We start from the raw sequence: 22311 nt of genomic DNA, 5'->3' as shown, positions 1-22311 counted from the left end.
GCAAAGGGGAAACCCCAAGATCGCTTGCCTGTTCGCCCGCCCGCCCGGCTGCTCGCTTGCAGCGCGGCAGCAGCGAGGAGCCGAAGATGGGGTTTCCCCGTTGCCCAGGCAAAGAGGAAACCCCAAGATCGCTTGCCGCTTGCCCATTCGCCCGCCCGCCCGGCTGCTCGCTTGCAGCGCGGCAGCAGCGAGGAGCCGAAGATGGGGTTTCCCCGTTGCCCAGGCAAAGGGGAAACCCCAAGATCGCTTGCCTGTTCGCCCGCCCGCCTGGCTGCTCGCTTGCAGCGCGGCAGCAGCGAGGAGCCGAAGATGGGGTTTCCCCGTTGCCCAGGCAACGGGGAAACCCCATCTTCGGCTCCTCACTGCTGCCGCGCTGCCGAGCAGATCAGCTGGTGGGCGGCCGAAGGAACCTTCCCTGGGTGCCGCCCGCCGCTCGAGAGCAAGAGGGGGAGAGATAGAGAAAGAGAGAGAAGGAAAGAAAGAGAAGGAAAGAAAGAGATGAGAGAGGGAGGAAGAGAGTGTGAGAGAGGAAGAAGCAAGATAGAGAAAGAGAGAGAGAAAGAAAGATGAGAAAGGAAGGGAGTGACGTCATCAGGTGGAAAAATCGCGATATAGCGATTCGCAATGATCGGGATCGCGAAACTCGGGGGATCACTGTACAAACTAAACTGAAATATAAAGACAAAGAGGGTAGAGTCTGATAATAGAACTACAAAAAGAATCCGAAATAATAACCTTAATTAATATATACGCCCCGAATGAAGGCCAAGAAAAATTTTATAAAAAATTAACTACTATTAATGAACATGCTACGGATAATATTTGTTTATTAGGGGATTTTAATGGAATAATTGATAAGGAACTGAACTACAATAATGATGGCAGGAATAAACAAAAGAAAAGAATCTTACCCAAAGCCTTTTTTGATTTAGTTAAAGAATTAAAACTTAAAGATAGTTGGAGATAGAAATCCTAATCATAAAAAAATCACTTTCTATTCAGACAGACATCAATCCTGGTCAAGACTAGATATGGTCTGGACCTCAATAGAACTCAATACAAAAATTCAATCGGTGGAGATAGAACCTAATTTGATCTCAGACCATAATGCACTTAAAGTAATATGGAAAGGAACTAAACAATGTTCCAGATGGACGCTTCAAAAATCTATTCTTAATCAGGAAAATTTCAAACAGAAACTGCAAAAAAATTTTGAGCAGGCCAATCTCCCCAAAATTCCAAAAGAAACGAAGACATACTAAATAAGGCAATCACCACTACAGAATTAAAAGAAGCAATCAAACGCCAGAAAAATAACAAAGTGCCTGGCCCCGACGGCCTTCCACCTGAATTCTATAAAGATCTTCCCACGGAAATGGAAAAGGCTCTGTTAGAAACGTTAAACGAGGCCCTAGACAAAGGCAAAATTCCAACATCCTGGACAGAAGCTAATCTAGCACTAATAGTTAAAAAAGATACGGACCCTACAGATATAGCCAATTACCAACCTATCTCTCTTTTAAACGCAGATTATAAAATTTTCAGTTCTATCTTAGCTAGCAGAATTAAAAATTTTCTAAACCAATTCATACATTCAGATCAAAATGGCTTCCTTCCAGGGAAACAGATAAAGAATAACATTAGAATAATATTGGATACCCTGGAATACTATGAAACCCACAGCGAAAAACAAGTGGCATTTATATTCCTTGATGCCCAGAAGGCTTTCGATAACGTGTCCTGTAAATTTATTCTTAAACAACTTGAATATATGGAATTCGTCCCTAAATTCATAAACGCAATAAAAGCTATATATACTTATCAATCAGCTTATATTATCCTCAATGGAGACATTTCAACAAAAAATTTTTTTACATAAAGGAACTAGACAAGGTTGCCCATTGCCGCCACTACTTTTCATCTTAACATTAGAAGTTCTAACAAGAATCATTAGAAAAAAGGAAGACATAAAAGGCCTAAAGTGCAAAAATGAAATCTATAAACTTCAGGCATTTGTGGACGATCTTGTATTTATTTTAGAGGACCCACTAGAATCAGGACCTAAATTACTTGCCATTCTAGAAGAATATGGCACGGTAGCAGGACTCAAAATAAACAAAACCAAAACTCAAATTTTAACCAAAAACATGAGAGAACCACAGAAAGTTATTTTAAAGGCCAAACTAGACATCCAGATAGTAAAAAAAATTAAATACCTTGGCATTAATTTGACGAATAAAGTGCCTAGCCTAAAAGAAAATAACTATAATAAACTAATAGACAAAATACAATCCGATCTGACAAAATGGAAGAAACTACAACTCTCTTTGCTAGGTAGAATTGCGGCCATAAAACTTAACATCCTGCCCAAAATACTATTCCTATTCCAAACAATTCCAATTCAATTGAAACAAGAATTTTTTATAAAATTGAACAAAATTACCAGTAATTTCATTTGGCAGAACAAACGTCCAAGAATTCGCTTAAAATATCTACAGGATAGGAAAGAAGGAGGCCTGGCACTTCCAATCTGGAAAGACTATTATATTGCCGCATCCCTATCATGGATGAGAGAATGGATGAGCCTAGACTACTCAATCTAGAAGGTCACGATCTCCATCTAGGATGGCACTATTATTTATGGGATGAAAAGCCCAAGACCCACAAATATTTTACTAACCATCTGATTAGGAAATCGTTAATATGTACTTGGAAAAAAATTAAGATAAAACTTTACAAAGGAATCCCACTATGGTACGCTCCATTAGAAGCATATGTACATCCCAATTTTCATTAAAAAAATAATATAATAAGGTACAAAGACATAATAAATCCCAATGGTGAAATCAGATCTAGGACAGAATTAGAAAATCTCGGTCAAAAAACGGAATGGTGGGAATACTTACAGATACAAACTAAATTTAATAAGGATAAAAGTAAATCTGGAATAGTTAAAAATGCTCCACTAGACAAACTATGCACAGGACCCCAGGAACAATTAATCAAGAAATTTTACTCCTACTTAAATTTCAACGAATTGGATAATATCAATACAAAAATTAACGTAAAACAGTGGAATCTGGACCTTAAAAAAGAGATCAAAGAAGATGAATGGCAATTACTCTGGAGCAGAAATTTCAAACTAACCATAGCCACGTCTTACAAAGAGAACCTAGTTAAAATGTTCTACAGGTGGCACATTACTCCGATAAAACTAACAAAATTAAACAATAAACTTTCACCATACTGTTGGAAGTGTCACCAAGAGATAGGCACCTATTTCCACCTATGGTGGCAATGCATAAAAGCACAGAAGTACTGGAACATAATTGGACTCTGGATTGATGAAATATTAAATTTGAAAATTGAAAAAACCCCTGAATGTTTCCTTCTAGGCATTCTTAGACAAAATCTGACTGAAACCCAAATACATTTAATTGTCCACTTAGTTACAGCAGCCAGACTAACCTTTGCACAGTGGTGGAAAAACGAGGATATACCTCCGAAAGACGCAATAATTAAAAAAATTAAATACTGTGCAGAGATGAAAAAATTAACTATACTAGTTAGGAATGAAACAACATCCTCATTTAACAATTGTTGGGATCCTTTCTACAGTTGGCTAGAGAAAAAAAGAGAACACCACGTTACATAATTGAAATGATGGTTATAAACTCAACCAGATACAAATCCGATATATAGCTTTCTCATATTTTTGGCTATAGTGATAAGAGACTTTAGATATATATTGACAGAATACTTATTATTAAATCTTATAATCTCTATGTTTAGATTAACTCAACGCTTGCACTTAAATATCCAGATGACTAACCCAATACTAGGGAATGAGCTAATAAAATAGGAACTGGTTCCCGTTTTCAATACAACTCCCTCGGATATTCGCCAACCCCTTTACTTTCCTTACCTTTTCTATTTTCTCTATCTCCTTTGTTCTTTCTACCCTTTCCCCTCTTTTTTCTATTCCCTCCTTTTTCACTCTATGCATAAATTTCTATGTTCATAAATTGTTATAACATACTAAGACTTAAATGTCTTCTGTTTTGAATTTTATGTTTTGTATATTTGTTAATAAAAATTTAATTTAAAAAAAAAAAGGAAATTCTTCCTTATCTCCAGGTTGAATCTTTCCTTGGTCAGCTTCCAACTGTTGTTCCTTGTCCGGCCCTCTGGTGCCCTGGAAAATAGTGTGTCCCCCTCCTCTCCGTGGCAACCTCTTAAGTACCTGTATACAGCTATCATGTCCCCCCAGCCCTTCTTTTTACTATCCATGCCCAGTTCCAGCAACTTTTCCTTGTATGGCCTGGTCTCTAGTCCCCTTATCATTTTAGTTGCTCTTTTCTGCACCCTTTCCAGAGTCTCTATATCTCTTTTGAAGTGTGGTGACCAGAACTGGATGCAATACTCCAGATGCGGTCTGACCAGGGCCTTATAGAATGGTATAATTACCTCTCTGGCCTTGGAGTGTATCCCCCTGTTCATGCAGCTTAGGATTCTGTTGGCTTTTTTAGCCGCTGTTGCACATTGCTGGCCCATGTTTAGCTGGTTATCCACCCTCCAAGATCCCTTTCACAGTCACTAATGGTGAGTGTGGTTTCGTCTAATTTGTATGCATGTTTTGGGGGGGGGGGGTTTGCCTAGGTGCAGGGTTTTACTTTTCTGTACATTGAACTTCATTTTGTTCATTTCGGCCCACTGTACAAGTCTGTCTACATCTTTCTGTATCCTGTGCCTATCCTCTGGGGTGTTGGCCACTCCTGCCAGCTTGGTGTCATCTGCGAATTTAATTAATTACCCCTCTATTCCCTCATCTAGGTCGTTGATAAATATGTTAAAGAGTACTGGGCCTAGGACTGATCCCTGTGGTACCTCGCTGCCTACCTCTTTCCATGTGGACTTAGTCCCATTGAGGGCTACTCGCTGGGTGAGATTGGTCAGCCAGTTTTCAATCCATCTTGTTGTGTTATTGTCAATCCCACTCTTCTTTACTTTGGAGAGTAGAAGGTTGTGGCCCACCTTGTCGAATGCTTTGCTAAAGTCTAAGTATATTATGTCCACTGCGTTTCTCTGGTCAATTGATTTGGTCACAGTGTCGAAGAATGAAATGAGTTGGTTTGGAATGATTTGTTTCTGACGAATCCGTGTTGGCTGGTGGTTATTACGTTGTTCGATTCAAGGTGGTGGCAGATCTGTTTCTTGATTATTTTTTCTAATATTTTCCCGGGAATAGACGTTAGGCTGCTAGGTCTGTAGTTTCCTGGGTCTGTTTTTTTGCCTTTTTTGTAAATAGGGACCATGTCGACTCGTTTCCAATCATCTGGTAGGTCTCTTGTGGTCCAGGATTTTTAAAAGATGTGGTACAGAGGTTCAGTGATGACATTAGCAAGCTCCTTTAGGATTTTGGGGTGCAGTCCATCTGGTCCTGGTGATTTGTACTCATTCAGTTCTAATAGGTGGTCCCTTACTGTATTTCTATTAAAGTAGTGTTTTGTTCCAATTTTGATTTCTGCAGCAGTGATACAAACTCGTTGTTTTGTTGTTTCTTTGTGCGTGAAAACTGATGCAAAAAAGGTTTTGAGCAATTCTGCTTTCTCTTTATTGTCCGTTACTTCTGTGCCGTCTCCTCTTTCTAGTTGACCACCTGATTCCTTGATTTTTTGGGGGGGTGTTTATGTGTTGGAAGAAGCTTTTTTTATTGTCTTGGACCTTTGTTGCTAGGCTTAGTTCATACTGGGCTTTTGCTGCACTGATTTTTTCTTTGCAGATTCTGGCTGTTTGTTGGTAATCTGCCTTGGTTATGTGCCCTTCTTTCCATTTTTTGTATCTGTCTTTTTTTTCATTCAGTTTGTTTGTTAGCTCCTTGTGTTTGACACCGCTGATTTAATTGTTCCTTATAAAACTATCTTTTGCATCTTTTTTCTAGCAGAATAAGTAAAAATCTTTTCAGAGTTAAAGAAAATTATGTTATAATTATACTGTTATTTTCATGAATGAATATTATCACTAATATTAAGAATTAGATCATGCAAGCACATTATTAATCTACATACAAACTGTAATACTGCTACTCTTATATGACCTTTAGACTAATTAGTTCCCAAAATATATTTAATATAATAAATCATTTAATAATAAATGGAAATAATAATTTAAAATATTAAATGAAACACCCAGAAATAAATATGCTGATTATATTAATATAATCGGCTTTCTTTTTAACTCATTTATATTTATATTTTTAATTTATTTTAAATTTTTAACTCTATTTTACATTTAAACATTTAAACATTTTAACAAAATATTTTATACTTTTAACTTATTTTTAACCTTTTCAACTTTTTAAAATCTATACCGGGTGGAGTGTTTTTGCAGCAGTTCCTCCTACATTTTTTATTTTATTTTAACAATCTTTTAAACAATTTTTCCACCCAGTATGTAAGTTTTGACGTGCATGCGGGAGTTGTGGGGGCACGCACGCCACCCACTCTTGTACCCATGCTAAGGGCACTAAGAACGGTAAGGACACCTCCGCTCAGATGAAGTGACAGCCTTCATCTCAGGGAAAACTGGATATACTGGAGGCATTGTCAACAGGACTACCGCCCGCTTAAGAGTGCGGCCGTGCTTTTACAAGGCTTTAGGGAGGGGTTTTGAATACCCTACCTAGGGCCCAGGAGGGCCTTTACCTCCAACAACCTTAAATCGGTTGTTGGACGTGAAGATATAGTAAAGCAGAAGATCGATAAGAAGGTTTTAGAGGACAGGGTGCTGGGCCCATTTGCAGCCCCACCCTTTCCCACCCTCCAGGTCTCCCCCTTGGGAGTGGTCCCCAAGAAGGCCAGTAGTGAATTTCATCTGATTCACCACTTGTCCTTCCCCAAGGGCGACTCGGTGAACAATTTCATCCCCGAGGAATTCTGCTCGGTCCGTTATGCATCTTTCGATGCTGCTGAAGCTATGGTAAGAGCATGTGGCACAGGAGCCCTAATGGGCAAATGCGACATTAAGTCTGCAGTTAGACTGTTGCCCTTTCACCCGGATGACTTTGAGCTCCTGGGTTTCCAATTCGAGGAAAGTTTTCATGTCGACTGGATGCTACTTATGGGCTGCTCTGTGTCCTGTGCTCTCTTCCAGAGTTTCAGCACTTTCCTCGAATGGGCCCTCAGGAGGTGAACCGGGTCAAAATCAGTTATTCACTACTTCGATGACTTCCTGATGGCGGGTCCTGCACATTCAGGCCAGTGTTCTGCCCTGATGTTGGCCTTTGGAGCCCTTTTGTGATCATTTGGGGGTTCCCTTAGCCCCTGAGAGGACCAAATGCTGCCACCAGGATTGCTTTTCTGGTTATTGAACTGGATACCATGGAGCAATCCTGTCAATTGCCCATGGACAAATTAGATAAATGTAAGGACAGGATTCGGGGGGGTCCTGGACCACCCCAAGGTTACACTCCGACAATTTCAAGAGTTGGCAGTTTTGTTGAATTTTGCCTTTAGGGTGGTTTCGCCTGGCCGGGCTTTCCTGCACCATTTATACACTGGGTACCCTGGGCCCCCTTCACCTTGGACCGTGAAGATGAATCACTAGTGGGGGAAGGCAGTGGGGGTGGGGAAGAGTCAGACAGGGGAATGGGTGCAGCCAGCCCACCAGCTAGTTCCCCATCTAGCGAGTCCTCGGACTCAGAAGGGGAAGATATCATGGATGACCCTATCTTGAATCCCCACATGCGCAGGATCCTGGGCCGAAGGAAACAGTTGCGCAGGCGCCAAAACAGATAATGGAGTGCACTGCTCAGGGGAAGAAGAAAGAAAGAAAGAAATAAAGAAAGAAAGGAAGACAGAAAGAAAGAAAGAAAGAAAGAAAGAAAGAAAGAAAGAAAGAAAGAAGATTGAGCAGCATGGGGCTACTTTCTGTTTCGGAACTTCTGTGAACTCTGACAGACTTAAGATGGAAAGGGCTGTGAGGATTGGTGTGTGCAACTCTGGCTTTAGTGCTCCATAAATTACTCCTCTGCTTTGGCAAACGTCTCAACGACAAATGAACTGTTTGTGTGAGTAACTGTCACCTCTGGGAACTAATGAAACAGTAATTGGTTTTGTGTGTTTTTCAAGCCTCTGAATTACAGGTCCCAGTTAATTGTTTTTGAATTTAATTTAATTTTTATTCAACTTTATAAAGTGCGGAGAGGGGCAGCATACAAATCCAATAAATAAATAAATAAATAAATAAATAAATAAATAAATAAGTAAGTAAGTAAGTAAGTAAGTAAGTAAATAAGTAAGTAAATAAGTAAATAAGTAAATAAGTAAATAAATAAATAAATAAATAAATAAATAAATCCAGGTATGGTCTCTGTGTTCTTACTCTGCATCCGGCACAATTGCCTGCTGACCGACTTACCAGCTGGCCGGGATTTGGCACCAGAGTGGGGTGAATGTGTCCGCCGGCATAGCCGCCATCTTGGGGCCGGAATCTTGTGAGAATTCACAAGATCCTGGGCCAGGCCTTGCGCATCACGCACAGGCCTATGACGCAGCTGGGGAGGGCCGGGAGAGCCCTATAAATAGGGCTGCACCACAGAAGGGCCTCCTTTTTGCCCCAGCTGCCTAAAAGTGAACACCTGCCCACCCTCCCTATCTTTCAGGGTGTTTTATGGGTCACCCTATGGGGCCGAATAGGAATTTTTGGTGATCATGGTATCTTAACTTGTGACCGTTGTTTCACCTATTCCACACTGCGGAGCAGGATGGATCGGTTAGGGGGTGCTGCCCATGTAGTTTTTGATTTGTTTAATTGGCTTCCGTTTGGTCACTGAGGTAGGCAGGTTAGGGGCAGAAATTGGATGGTGGTAGCAACTGGGTGTTCTCCTTTGGGCATCTTTGAAGATGATGGGCAGACTCTCACCAGGAGCTCATGGTGTCTGACCAGCCTGAGCTATTGGAGAGAGGGTGCCCTTTGGACTCACCCTTTTCAATAACCAGACAGGAATTGGATGGTGAGCCTCCCTACATGCGTACCCTGGCTAGGATCCAGGTGAGGGTGTAGTCCCTTTCACCTGGATCAGCAAGGAGCTACGCCCATAGTTGCCAAGGAATGTTTTCTTGAATCATTTCCACCCCAAAGTTTTAATGGCCTCTGCAGGTCCCGGTTAATTGTTGTTGAATTTAATTAAATTTTTATTCAACTTAATAAAGTGACCCATTTTAAATCCAGGTATGGTCTCCGTGTTCTTACTCCGCATCCGGTGCAATTGTCCTGCCCTAAACTGATCAAGCTTTTAGATTTTCATAAATGATGACATTGATTTGCATTAAATCAAACTAATTAGAAAAGGCCTGGGGTACAGGTTTGTATATGTGCCTTTGTGTTGGTTCATAGTAATTCAGAATAAGAGAAACTCTTGAAAATAGATTGTTAATCAACAACAATTTCATTTTATAATCATTCTAATGAGTTAGGCAGTATCAAAAGGCAAGACATTTTATATCAATGTTTTTCCCTCAATGCCTCATACTTTTTCATCTATAGAAACAAAAGGAATATAATACTATCTCATGGAATTTGTGAAAACCCTTTCAGAAACAGAAGCAAAGTTCTGTTTCAGAAACAGAAGCAAAGTTTGTTGAGAATGAGTTATGGCCTATGACTGACTATAAAATAATGTATATATGCTGCTTTTGCTGTATTCGACATTATAGGTGAATACCTGAATAGCAATAGCAATAGCACTTAGACTTATATACTGCTTCACAGTGCTTCATAGCCCTCTCTAATTAGTTAACAGAGTCAGCATATTGCCTCTATCAATCTGGGTCCCTATTTTACCGTTCTCAGAAGGATGGAAGGCTGAGTCAACATTGAGCTGGTGTGACTCAACTGCCAAGCTGCTGGTAGTTGGCCATCAGCAGAATAAGCATGCAATACTGCATTCTAAACACTGTACAACCATAGCTCTTCTGAATAGATTGTTCATCAAATTCTACCTAGAATTTTTGAGAGTCATTAGTCACATAAATCATCATCATCATCATGTCTTTGCTACTTTTATTTCTCATTCCTTCACTCCATTTCACAAACATACTGTTTATGTAATTAGTAAGAAGAATAACTACCTTATAGCTAAGTATAAGCCAAGCCAAGCAAACTATTGGACATAGTTATCTCCTTCAGGTTTCTGCAGTATAATAAGCATTCCTATGCCTCATTTTTGTGGTAGGTTTAATGCTGTTTCTTTTACAATTTTTGTGATAAAACATTGCTACCAGGAAATTATTTGTGCTACAAATGTGTTAGCACACATAACCTTAACATATAAACTTCAGGAAATATATTTTTAAGTTCAAGTAGACCATCTGGCCTCTCTTTCTTTGCTAAAAACTCATTTGAATAGCCCATAGACAAGGTTTATAAACTGCTGGCTGATATTTTGCTTTATGGGGCTTGTGCTGCTGTAAAACTTTGAGGATTTATATAGATTAATGCACATTTTATGTTATCAAAATTTTCTTATGTCTCCGAGTCTTCGGAGAGGGGCGGCATACAAATCTAAGTAATAAATAAATAAATAAATAAAATTAATGAAAGCAACGTAAGCTTAAGGTTATGCTGACAGATGGTCACCCTTTTTGGTCTCCAATTGTGACATATTTTAATGAACATTAAATTTGTACTCAGTGTGTGAGTCAGTAGGGACCCTTAGTAGCAATTTTAAAGCAGCTGTCTCATACCTGTCAATTAATCTGAACAATCAGATGGCAAAAATTTCTGCTTTATCACAAGAAAAAGCCTCAGACATGTTGAGGTCCAATTATTCTAAAGAGTGTCATATTAAAATCATATTAATTTCAAAGTTTTTATTTATATTCATCACTGCAATGGTTGTTTTTATTTATCTCCATCACTTATACAATAGTGACTACTTCCCAGTACATCTGTATGATAGATTTTTTTCCAGCTGCTTTAATGCCACTATAAAGGCATACAGACATTCAGTGTGACATTCATGTGACATTCAAACATTAAAATAAAAAAGAATTCTTAGTTTTTGGTTTTTAAGGCTTGAGCTAATTTTATTTCAGAGTATAGCCACTGTTATTTTCAGGGAATTGGCAACATTCAATCTAGGGAAATAATCCAAATCTAAATTTGCTTTTTAAAAACACAAAATTATATCTATTCATGGCTTTGGTTGTTATTTCTCTGCAAGTATAAATCAGATCTGTAACTAATCAGAAATGGTGAAAGGAACAGACGTTTTAGTCTCTTAACTCTAGACAAAATTTCATAGAAAGTAATCAATATTAATAACCTGATAAGAGAATCTATTGCAATTTTAGCACTATTTCAGTAATAGGGCATGTAATATATTAATTTTAGCATAAATTTATATAAGGCCAGGAACCTTATTCTATTTTTTTTTTCATTATTTGGCTTCCAATTGCTGTTTGTCATTGTCAGATATCAGAATGGCTCATGAATCAATACTATTTGTTCAATAAAGTCAAACAGAAAATTTGATAATATCAGTATCAAATGAAGTCCTTCAAGATTCTCTGACATATGTATCTGTTTAATTTACCTCACATTCAGAACTGAGAAAGAAAGAGACACAGAGAGAGAGTTTGTTACAGAGGTCAGTGTGGAAAATGTTAAAATAATAGTGGTAAGTTATTATTGTAGTTATTTTGTGTTGTGGTTGGCTCTAGGCCAGTTCCTGTAGCTGAGGGTTTTGATGTGGATCTGTGGGAGTCCTCTGTTATAGAAGACCTGTCTATTTGCCAACTGCCTCGGACAGTGAAGATTAATCACTCGCAGGAGAAGGCAGTGGGGGAGGGGGGGGAAAGAGTCAGACAGGGGAATTGGTGCAGCCAGCCCACCAGCTAGTTCCCCAGCTAGAGAGGCCTTGGACTCAGAAGGGGAAGATATCATGGATGACCCTATCTTGAATCCCTGCGTGCGCAGGATCCTGGGACGAAGGGAAGAGTTATACAGGTGCCAAACAGATAATGGAATGCTCAGGGGTTAATTACACTGCTGAGACTCCGATAAATAAGAGAGGTTTTGGAGTGCTGGGCATGGACGTTTATCGTTAGTGTGTTTAGAAGAAGAAAGAAGATTGAGCAGCATGGGGCTGCTTTCTGTTTTGGAACTTCTGTGAACTCTAACACACTTAGGCCAGAAAGGGCTGTGAGGATTGGCATGTGCAACTCTGGCTTTAGTGCTCCATAAATTACTCCTCTGCTTTGGCACACGCCTTGATGACAAATGAACTGTTGGTATGAGTAACTGTCACCTCTGGGGACTAATGAAACAGTAATTAGTTTTGTGTGTTTTTCAAGCCTCTGAATATAAAAGAGACTGTTTGAATTCCCTTGCCGTGTGTTTGAAATCATTCTGAACTCGTGGGTGGCTAATTGCCAATATCCAGGCAGAACATTTTGATATCAGATTTCGAAGGTAAATATCAGCAAAAAATAATATAACTCTTTCCCTAAATTATACCAATATTTAAAAATTGAAGCACAGAAATCACAATTATTGGTTTACCATATTTTTTTTTGGAGTATAAGACACATTAAATTATACCAATATTTAAAAATTGAAGCACAGAAATCACAATTATTGGTTTACCATATTTTTTTGGAGTATAAGACACACTGGAGCATAAGATGCACCTAGATTTTAGAGGTGGAAAACAAGGAAAAAAGTATTCTGAACCAAATGGTGTAGTAATATATTATTGAATAAAATACCAGTGTAGCAGAATACCTTTTACAAACATGTATACTTTTTAGAAACATGTACACTTTTTAAAAACTTCAAACTTAACAGCTTTAAGACTTGTGGACTTCAACTTCCAGAATTCCACCTCCATTCATGCTAGATGGGGTAATTAGAAGGCAAAAATAGACCAATTTTTGTGAAAAACAGGCCACACTTCACCCATTATTTTCCCACAAAAATTGGGTTGGCAAAGGGTCTGGGGAGCCTGCAGACAGCTCTTGGGTGCTGGGGGGATGGCAAAAATGCCACCATTTGAGGCATTTTTGCCATTACCCAGCATCCAAGAGATCACTGCAGGTGGGGGGAGGGCAGGGCTTCAGGACAGCAAAAATGGCTGCATTTGGTGTATAAGACACACCATCATTTCCACCCTCTTTAGGGGGGAGGTGCATCTTGTACTCTGAAAAATACGGTCATTTAAAAATGGCTGGAGATGATAAAGTAATATGTGCTATCTGTCCTAAAGATGCATAGAGTATAGGCAAATTATAGAACTACAAAATCCTTAACATCACTTCATGTCTACTATGAATTTGATAAAACATACAAGTACTAATTACAGAGATTATTTCATAAATGGAATGTAAATCACAGCTACTTATATGATGATGACAATGATGATAAAAAGAATCAAAATTTATCTCCTATTTAGCAATGTCTTGTAGACCACAATGATGCAGAAATAAGAGATGTCTTTTGACATTTTTGTTCTAATATCTAACACAAGTAATGTGATATCATAGCACATATTTCATTACTTTTCACTGTGTGAATACCCACATTTATTTCAGAAAATAACATTTATAAACTGATAGCATTCAAAACAAAAATGGTCTAACTATTACATTATTCTGTGTGAACTTGCTTATCAATAATCCTAAAAACAGAGATTTGATGTTATCCATTGTTGGTTGAATGTTGTCAGAGCTTAAACATTTGCCTGCTGGAACCTCGGTTTGCTGGGTTCAATTCAAAACACCAGTTTAAGCCCATAAACTCATAGTTGAGTTCATGCAAAATATTTTGCCGCCAGAATTTCAATTAAAGCTACTTGATTTGGCCATGATTAGGTCCTCTGCTGAAATATGTGATACAAATGTTGAAAACGCGAAGGAAAAATGAGAACAATACAAAAAAACTTACAACCAATTTTTGTAGATTTTCCAACATTTCCTTTTGGTCTTTGAAATTAATAGTATGCAGAGTGGTCACAAATGCTTCCTTCTCAGTAAACCATGTATCCAAAAGACCCTAAAGGTTTTAAAAAAAGTTTTAGAAAGACTGCATATTAAACATTATAAAAAAAGAGTAAATGTATATACTTAACCTGTTCTTCAATAAATTGCATCCATTTTCGAAGAACATCTTGCAGAATAAACCAACGTTCCTCTGTCCATCTACAGATTGTTGCCCAACGGTTTCCTAAATGCTAAAATGACATTAACATGCAGATTATTTTACACTTCATTTATGCAAGACTTGATATTTTTATGTAGCCTTTAATACAGTTACAAACTTTCCATTAATATTTTATGGCTACATTATTGTCATTGGCTGTACAATCAGCCAGATATTTTGGCTGGATGTGCCATTTTTATCTACCTATCGAATCCTTTCCGAAGACCTAGGATGGGCAGATGTTTGTTTGTTTGTTTATTTATTTAACTTTTATGCCACCCCTCTCTGAGGACTCATGGTGGCTAACAATAAATAAATCCTAAATCCAATTAATTTGAATTAATAATCTAAGAAACACCCCCCCCCCAAAAAAACCCCGACATGCATTCCTATTCAATCAACTTACTCACAACATTTGTCAGCCCAGGGGGTAGAGTCTAGTGGCCCCAAGCCAGGTGGCATTAATGAGTCTTGAGACTCTTATGGAAGGTGAGGAGGGTGGGGGCGGTGTGAATCTCTGGGGGGGGAGCTAATTCAATAAGGCCAGGGCACCCACAGAGAAGGCTCTTCCTCTAGATCCCACCAAACAACATTGTCTAGTTGATGGGACCTGGGGAGTATTCTGGCCCAATGCCATGTAGGGTTTATAGGTCATTACCAACACTTTGAATTGCATCCAGAAACCAACTGGCAGCAAATGTAGTCCACGGAGTGCTGGAGAGATATGAGTATGTCTGGGCAGGCACACGACTGCTCATGTGGCTGCATTCTGCACAATTTGCAGTTTCTGAACGCTCTTCAAAGGTAGCCCCATGTTGAGAGCATTGCAGTAGTCGAACCTCAAGGTGATAAGGACATGAATGACTGTGAGTAGAGACTCCCTGTCCAAATCGAGCAACAACTGGTGCACCAGGCAAACCTGGGCAAACACCCCCATCGCAAGAGCCAAAAGATGGTGTTCTAAGGTCAGCTGTGGATTGAGAAGGATGCCCAAATTGTGGGCCCTCTCTGAGACCAAGGAGATCTTGATTTATTGAGCAACCTTCAGGGCATGAAACACCAGAAGAGACATCTAGAGGAGCACTGGAGAAAAAGTAAACCTGAATCTGACCGAACACTGCTAAGGGCTTATGTTAAGTCTTACCAAGTGACGCTCTGGGCAACAAGATGTGCATATTATGTCACCCTGATTGCATCCACAGAATCTCGCCCAGCCGCCCTGTTTAGGGTGACACGTTCCCTACTAAATTGGGGGGGGGGTGTGACGAACCCTTGCAGGGTAGTGCTGAGGATTTTAATAAGTTTTTTGTCGATAAAATCGCTCAGATCCAGACAGACCTTGACTCCAATTGGAATACAGTGTCAGCTGACAATGAGTCAGTTGAGATGACAGGGGCTCGTCTTAGTCCTGTTGTGTGGGAGGAGTTTGACCTGGTAACATCTGATGAAGTGGACAAGGCCATGGGAGTTGTGAGCTCCACCACCTGTTTGTTGGACTTATGTCCTTCCTGGCTGGTTTCGGCCAGCAGGGAGGTGACACGGAGCTGGGCCCAGGAGATTGTCAATGCTTCCTTGAGGGAGCAGTCCTTTCCAGCTCCCTACAAGGAGGCACTTGTGCAGCCCCTCCTCAAGAAGCCTTCCCTGGACCCAGCTGTATTTAATAACTATTGTCCAGTCTCCAACCTTCCCTTTCTGGGGAAAGTTGTTGAGAAGGTGGTGTCGCTCCAGCTCCAACGGTCCTTGGATGAAGTTGATTATCTAGGCCCTCAACAGTCAGGATTCAGGCTTGGCTACAGCACAGAAACTGCTTTGGTCGCACTGATGGATGATCTCTGGCGGCCCCGGGACAGGGGTTTATCCTCTATCCTGGTGCTCCTTGACTTCTCAGCGGCTTTTGATACCATCGACCATGGTATCCTTCTTTCCCGGCTACAGGGGTTGGGAGTGGAGCCACAATTTTATGGTGGTTCTCCTCCTACCTCTCTGGTCAATCACAGTTGGTGTTAGCAGGGGGTCAGAGGTCAACTGCAAGGTCCCTCTCTTGTGCAGTTCCTCAGGGGTCAGTCCACTTCCCCCTGCTATTTAATATCTACATGAAACCTCTGAGGGAGGGCATCCGACACAGGATGAGTTACCATCAGTATGCTGATGATACTCAGATATCAACCTCTCCATACTGTGACAATTCAGTGAAGCAGTAGATGTAATGTGCCGGTGTCTGGAAGTTCTTAGGGTCTGGATGGGTGCTAACAGACTCAAACTCAACACCAACAAGACGGAGTAGCTGTGCGTTCTGCCTCCCAAGGACACTTCCATTTATCCATCCATTCCCCAAGGGGTGGGGAGGAACTTCCGACCCCCTCAGAGAGGGTCTGCAACTTGGGCGTCCTCCTCAATTCACAGTTGACTTTGTGGTGAGGGGGGCGTTTGTCCAGGTTCACCTGGTGCACCAATTGCACCCCTGTCTGGACAGGGAGTCTCTACTCACAGTCACTCCTGTCCTTATCACCCCGAGGTTCACTACTGCAATGCTCTCTACATGTGACTACCTTTGAAGAGTGTTTGGAAACTACTAATTGTGCAGAATGCAGCCGTGCAAGCAGTCATGGGACATCTCTCCAACATTCCGTGGTCTGCACTGGCTGCCAATTGGTTTCCGGACTCAATTCAAAGTGTTAGTTATGACCTATAAAGCCCTACATAGCATGGGACCAGATTACTTATTGGACCACCTCCTGACGCATGAATCTCAGTGACCAGTTAGGTCCCACAGAGTTGGCCTTCTACAGGTCCCGTCAACTAGACAATGTCACTTGGAGGGACCTAGGGGAAGAGCCTACTCTGTGGGGCCCCGGCCCTCTGTAATCAGCTCCCCCCAGAGATTCATATTGTCCCCACCCTCCTAATTTCCTCACTTTTCGTATGACTCACCTATGCCACCGAGCATGGGGTAATTAGATTCTGCCCCCTGGCCGATGAATGTCTGTTGATTGAATGGATATGTGTGTATTTTAATTGGTTCTTTAGTTTTTAGATGTAACTTTTCATTTTAATTTTAATTAATTGAATCTTGATGTATATCGTATATGTTGTAAGCCACCCCGAGTCCTCTGAAAGGGGTGGCATATAAATCCACTAAAACTAAACTAAACTAATTTCTTGTTAAAAGAACTTCTACCATACAAAAGCAAAATAAAAAAGAGTATCTGAAATATGGAAATGCATGACTTCATCATCATTGGCATCCTTCAGTCTCGAAGGACTATGGTATCATGCTCTGGAAAGAGTTCCTAAAATGCTGTATGCAAAGCTGGAGTAACCTCTCCAGAGCACGACGCCTGGATAGGTTAGTATGGAGGTTACCCAAGCAGCAGATCCCCCTTCTCCACAACTCTGAAATTATCAAATGGAATGACAAAGCCAATACGACTGGTTCCAGCTATGTCACAGGACTTATCAGAACATGGCTGTACACAGTCATGAACTGCTTCTAGGGCTCTGGCTCCAGATTTTGCCTCAAGGTTTACTCCTGAAGCTTTTTCTAATTATGGATATGGCCACAAGGCAGTGGAGATTTGCAGTCAGTTTCTCTTCGCCTAGAACAGTGGTTCTCAACCTTTCTGCCACAACCCCTTAATATAGTTCCACATGTTGTGGCGACCTCCAACCATAAGTCTAGTGCCAATTCTCCCACCAGAGCTTTAAGCTGATTAGCAGGAAAGTCACAGGAACATCCCCACTGTAAACATCTGATTGGTCGGATTGTAAAAATGTGTTCCAAAGAACCAGAATAGAAGTTTTGATTCCTAATACCATGGGGAATTTGTCTTTTCCCAAGGTCTTAGGTGACCCTGGTGGAACGGTCATTCAACCCCCAAAAGGGTCTTGACCCCCAGGCTGAGAACAACTGTCACAGAAGATGGTTTGCCACTATCTACCATTGGGACATAGAGCCCTCTTCCGTCTTCAAAATCGTTAATCATCTTCTCCTGTAACCCTGGAGTGGGGCCCATGTAATGCATGACTTAGGACGGTGGTTCAAAATGTGGGGCCCATGCCCCACAGAGAGGTAATTTAATTTTTAATGGGGGGCAATTTGAAAATGAGCTATTAGAAACATAGAAACATAGAAACATAGAAGACTGACGGCAGAAAAAGACCCCATGGTCCATCTAGTCTGCCCTTTTACTATTTCCTGTATTTTATCTTACAATGGATATATGTTTATCCCAGGCATGTTTAAATTCGGTTACTGTGGATTTACCAACCACGTCTGCTGGAAGTTTGTTCCAAGGATCTACTACTCTTTCAGTAAAATAATACTTTCTCATGTTGCCTTTGATCTTTCCCCCAACTAACTTCAGATTGTGTCCCCTTGTTCTTGTGTTCACTTTCCTGTTAAAAACACTTCCCTCCTGAACCCTATTTAACCCTTTAACATATTTAAATGTTTCGATCATGTCCCCCCTTTTCCTTCTGTCTTCCAGACTATACAGATTGAGTTCATTAAGTCTTTCCTGATACGTTTTATACTTCAGACCTTCCACCATTCTTGTAGCCCGTCTTTGGACCCGTTCAATTTTGTCAATATCTTTTTGTAGGTGAGGTCTCCAGAACTGAACACAGTACTCCAAATGTGGTCTCACCAGCGCTCTATATAAGGGGATCACAATCTCCCTCTTCTTGCTTGTTATACCTCTAGCTATGCAGCCAAGCATCCTACTTGCCTTTCCTACTGCCCGACCACACTGCTCACCCATTTTGAGACTGTCAGAAATCACTACCCCTAAATCCTTCTCTTCTGAAGTTTTTGCTAACACAGAACTGCCAATGCAATACTCAGATTTAGGATTCCTTTTCCCCAAGTGCATTATTTTACATTTGGAAACATTAAACTGCAGTTTCCATTGCTTTGACCATTTATCTAGTAACGCTAAATCATTTACCATATTACAGACCCCTCCAGGAATATCAACCCTATTGCACACTTTAGAGTCATCGGCAAATAGGCAAACCTTCCCTACCAAACCTTCCCCTATGTCACTCACAAACATATTAAAAAGAATAGGACCCAGAACAGACCCTTGTGGCACACCGCTTGTAACCTGTCTCTGCTCAGAATACTCGCCATTAACAATAACTCTCTGATGTCTATGCTTCAGCCAGCTTGAAATCCACTGAACTATCCAGGGATTAAGTCCAATCTTCACTAATTTATCTATCAGCTCTTTATGTGGAACCGTATCAAAGGCTTTGCTGAAGTCCAGATAGGCAATATCCACGGCACCACCTTGATCCAACACCTTTGTGACATAGTCAAAGAACTCAATGAGATTAGTCTGACACGATTTGCCTTCAGTAAAGCCATGCTGATTTGGGTCCAATAAGTTATTGTTTTTTAGATGCTGATTTATCCTCTTTTTGAGTAGAGTCTCCATCATTTTAACTACAACTGATGTCAAGCTAACTGGCCTGTAGTTTCCAGCTTCTTCTCTACTGCCCTTCTTGTGGATAGGCACAACACTGGCCATTCTCCAATCCTCAGGAACATCTCCTGTTAACAGGGATTGGTTAAACAAATCAGTCAGGGGGGTAGCAATGACAGATCTGAGTTCTTTAAGAACTCTGGGATGGATGCCATCTGGACCCATTGCCTTATTTATCTTTAATCTTTCAAGTTCTTCTAAGACATCGGCTTCTAAGATCACTGGAGCTGAATCCGTACAGCTGGAAGCAATGCTATATCCCTCTATAGTATTATTTTGTAAGGTGTCCTTTGAGAAAACTGAACAGAAGTAGCTATTGAAATGGTCAGCGATCTCCTTATTCCCATTAATGCATGTATTATTCCCGGTACTAAGCTTTGTGATGCTGCAGTTTTTCTTCTTCCTATCACTAATATATCTGAAGAAGGTTTTATCCCCCTTCTTTACAGATTTTGCTATTTCTTCCTCTTTTGAGGCTTTAGCAGCATATATTATCTGTTTCGCCTCCTTCTGTCTCATTTTATACACCTCTCTATCAGCTATACTTCCAGACTCTTTATACCTCCTATAGGCAGCCTTTTTTTCATTGACTATAGCCCTTACATCATTGCTAAACCATAGCGGTTTCTTCTTCCTTTTACCTTTAGTTACTTGCTTTACATAAAGTCTTGTGGCTTTTAAGATGGCCTTTTTTAATACAGTCCACTGGGTGCTCGCTCCTGCCATTTTATCCCTCCCCTTTAATTCATTATTTAAATATTCCCCCATTGCATTAAAATTTGTTTTTCTGAAATCCAATACTTTGGTTGCAGTATTTATTGAGTCCTCGGAGAGGGGCAGCATACAAATCTAATAAATTATTAAATTATTATTATTTTATATATTTGTGATGAAATAGCTGTGTTTCATTTACCTATTATTGTTTTTGTTTAAAGTGCATTTCCTAGACCTGGTCTGAAAAGGATATCCCAGCTGGAGGGAAGAGGGAACAATTGTGCACCAATCAGATGTGTTCTCACTAAGGATGATGAGACTTTCTTTCTTTCTCTCCCTCTATCTTTCCTGTGGGCTTTGCTGCTGGGTGGTTGCAGGGGGAGATGCTCTATGGGGAGACAGAGTGGATGGCTGCTGGGGAAGCCCAGCAGTGTAGATACAGAATCAGGACTCAATATTAAGTAATTAATTGTTTTTAGTCTCTGTTTTCTCAGGCCATGTTTTATAAGTCTTTTCTATTCAGAGCAATATGGGGCTGGGCCATGTATGCATAGGCCTTGCCAGACCTGTGTGATTCACCTCCATCTTCTGAACTAAGAATGTTTTTTAAAATTTCCCTCTTTCTGTGCCGTCTTCTTTTAATTGTTATTTCCTTTAATAATTTGCATCATTTTATAAATTTTTGTCACATTTATTTCTTTTAGTCACAAACCTTATGCATAAAATGGGTAGTGCAAGCAAGAAAAAAGTTCTTATTCTGTCCCTTATGCCAGCAATTCTTGACTAATGAATCAATGAAACGAGGTTGTCTTGAGGGTCATTTGAAGGTGAAACAGTGTGTATGTAAATTCAGATTTAAATTATTTCAAGGAGAAGTTTGAAAAAAAAATCAAGAATAAAGCCTCTGTTCACTGCACAAACTGTTACTGTCAGTCGTACTCTTGAGGCTAGTTATAAAATTCTTTACTCATTGCTAAATCTGGAAAAGATGATACTATAGAAGAGGATTTAATTAAACCATCAATATCAGCATTTCTTAAAACCATTCTGCAAAAAGATGACAAAGATGTGAAAGACATGCCACTCATTAAAAATACTGTTAGCAGAAAAAATGATGAAATGAGTGAGGATATTGAAACATTATTTGTTGAAAAACTGAAATCAAGAAAATTCCCAGTACAATTGGATGAATCAATTCTGGGAGATAATATTGCCTACGCAAGATATATCGATAAACATGAATTTGCTGAAGAAATTCCATACTGTAAATCATTACAGACCACCACAACTGCTACTGATACATATAATAAACTAAAAAAGATATTTAGATGTCAATAATGTATCAATGGAATACATAACATCTTGTGCTGCACATGGTGCTCTTGTTATGATGGGCAATAAAAATGGCTGCTTAAAATTGTTGAAAGATGATAATCCAGAAATGCTTCTTGTGCACTGTGTTATTCATGGACAGTGTCAAAAATATTTATCCTGTTCTTAATGAGGTACCCAGTTATAAAATGTATAAATGCTATCAAAGCTAATGGCAAATGTGAGCATCTCTTCAAGCAATTTTTTGAAGATAAATATGCAGACCATGTAAGACTTCAAACTGAGGTAAGGTGGCTCTCAAGGGGAAATTGCTTGAAAGGATTCATGGAACTATTTGATGTTCTTAGTGACTTTTTAAGTAATGAGTCTGAAATGAAACAACTACTAATCACTGATGGTAAAGCATTTGGGAGTTATTTAGCAAATATCTTTAAAAAACTGAATATGTTGAATAAACAATTTCAAGGAATAAATAAAATTCTTGTTAATGCAAAGGCGAATATATTTGGCTTCATTACACTTATAGTTATGTAAAAAACATATTTCTGATTAAAAAATTGACATGTTTTATTGACTAAAA

The 22311-nt window shown here is 39.8% G+C and overlaps 1 protein-coding gene across 1 annotated transcript in view; it reads right to left on the bottom strand.

Annotated features, from left to right (window-relative positions):
- LOC139167142 (dystrophin-like) overlaps window positions 1-22311 on the bottom strand; it is a 1540372-nt gene that overhangs the window by 1336627 nt on the left and 181434 nt on the right. Inside the window, exons 10-11 of the mRNA XM_070751563.1 lie at window positions 14129-14230; window positions 13945-14052 (exon numbers count right to left, since the gene is read on the bottom strand). Coding sequence (XP_070607664.1) covers window positions 13945-14052; window positions 14129-14230 — 210 coding nt within the window. The remainder of the gene's footprint in view (window positions 1-13944; window positions 14053-14128; window positions 14231-22311) is intronic.

This window comes from Erythrolamprus reginae, chromosome 4 (genome assembly GCF_031021105.1).
Source record: "Erythrolamprus reginae isolate rEryReg1 chromosome 4, rEryReg1.hap1, whole genome shotgun sequence".
NCBI lineage: Eukaryota > Metazoa > Chordata > Lepidosauria > Squamata > Dipsadidae > Erythrolamprus > Erythrolamprus reginae.
This window is presented reverse-complemented; position numbering and strand designations above follow the sequence as displayed.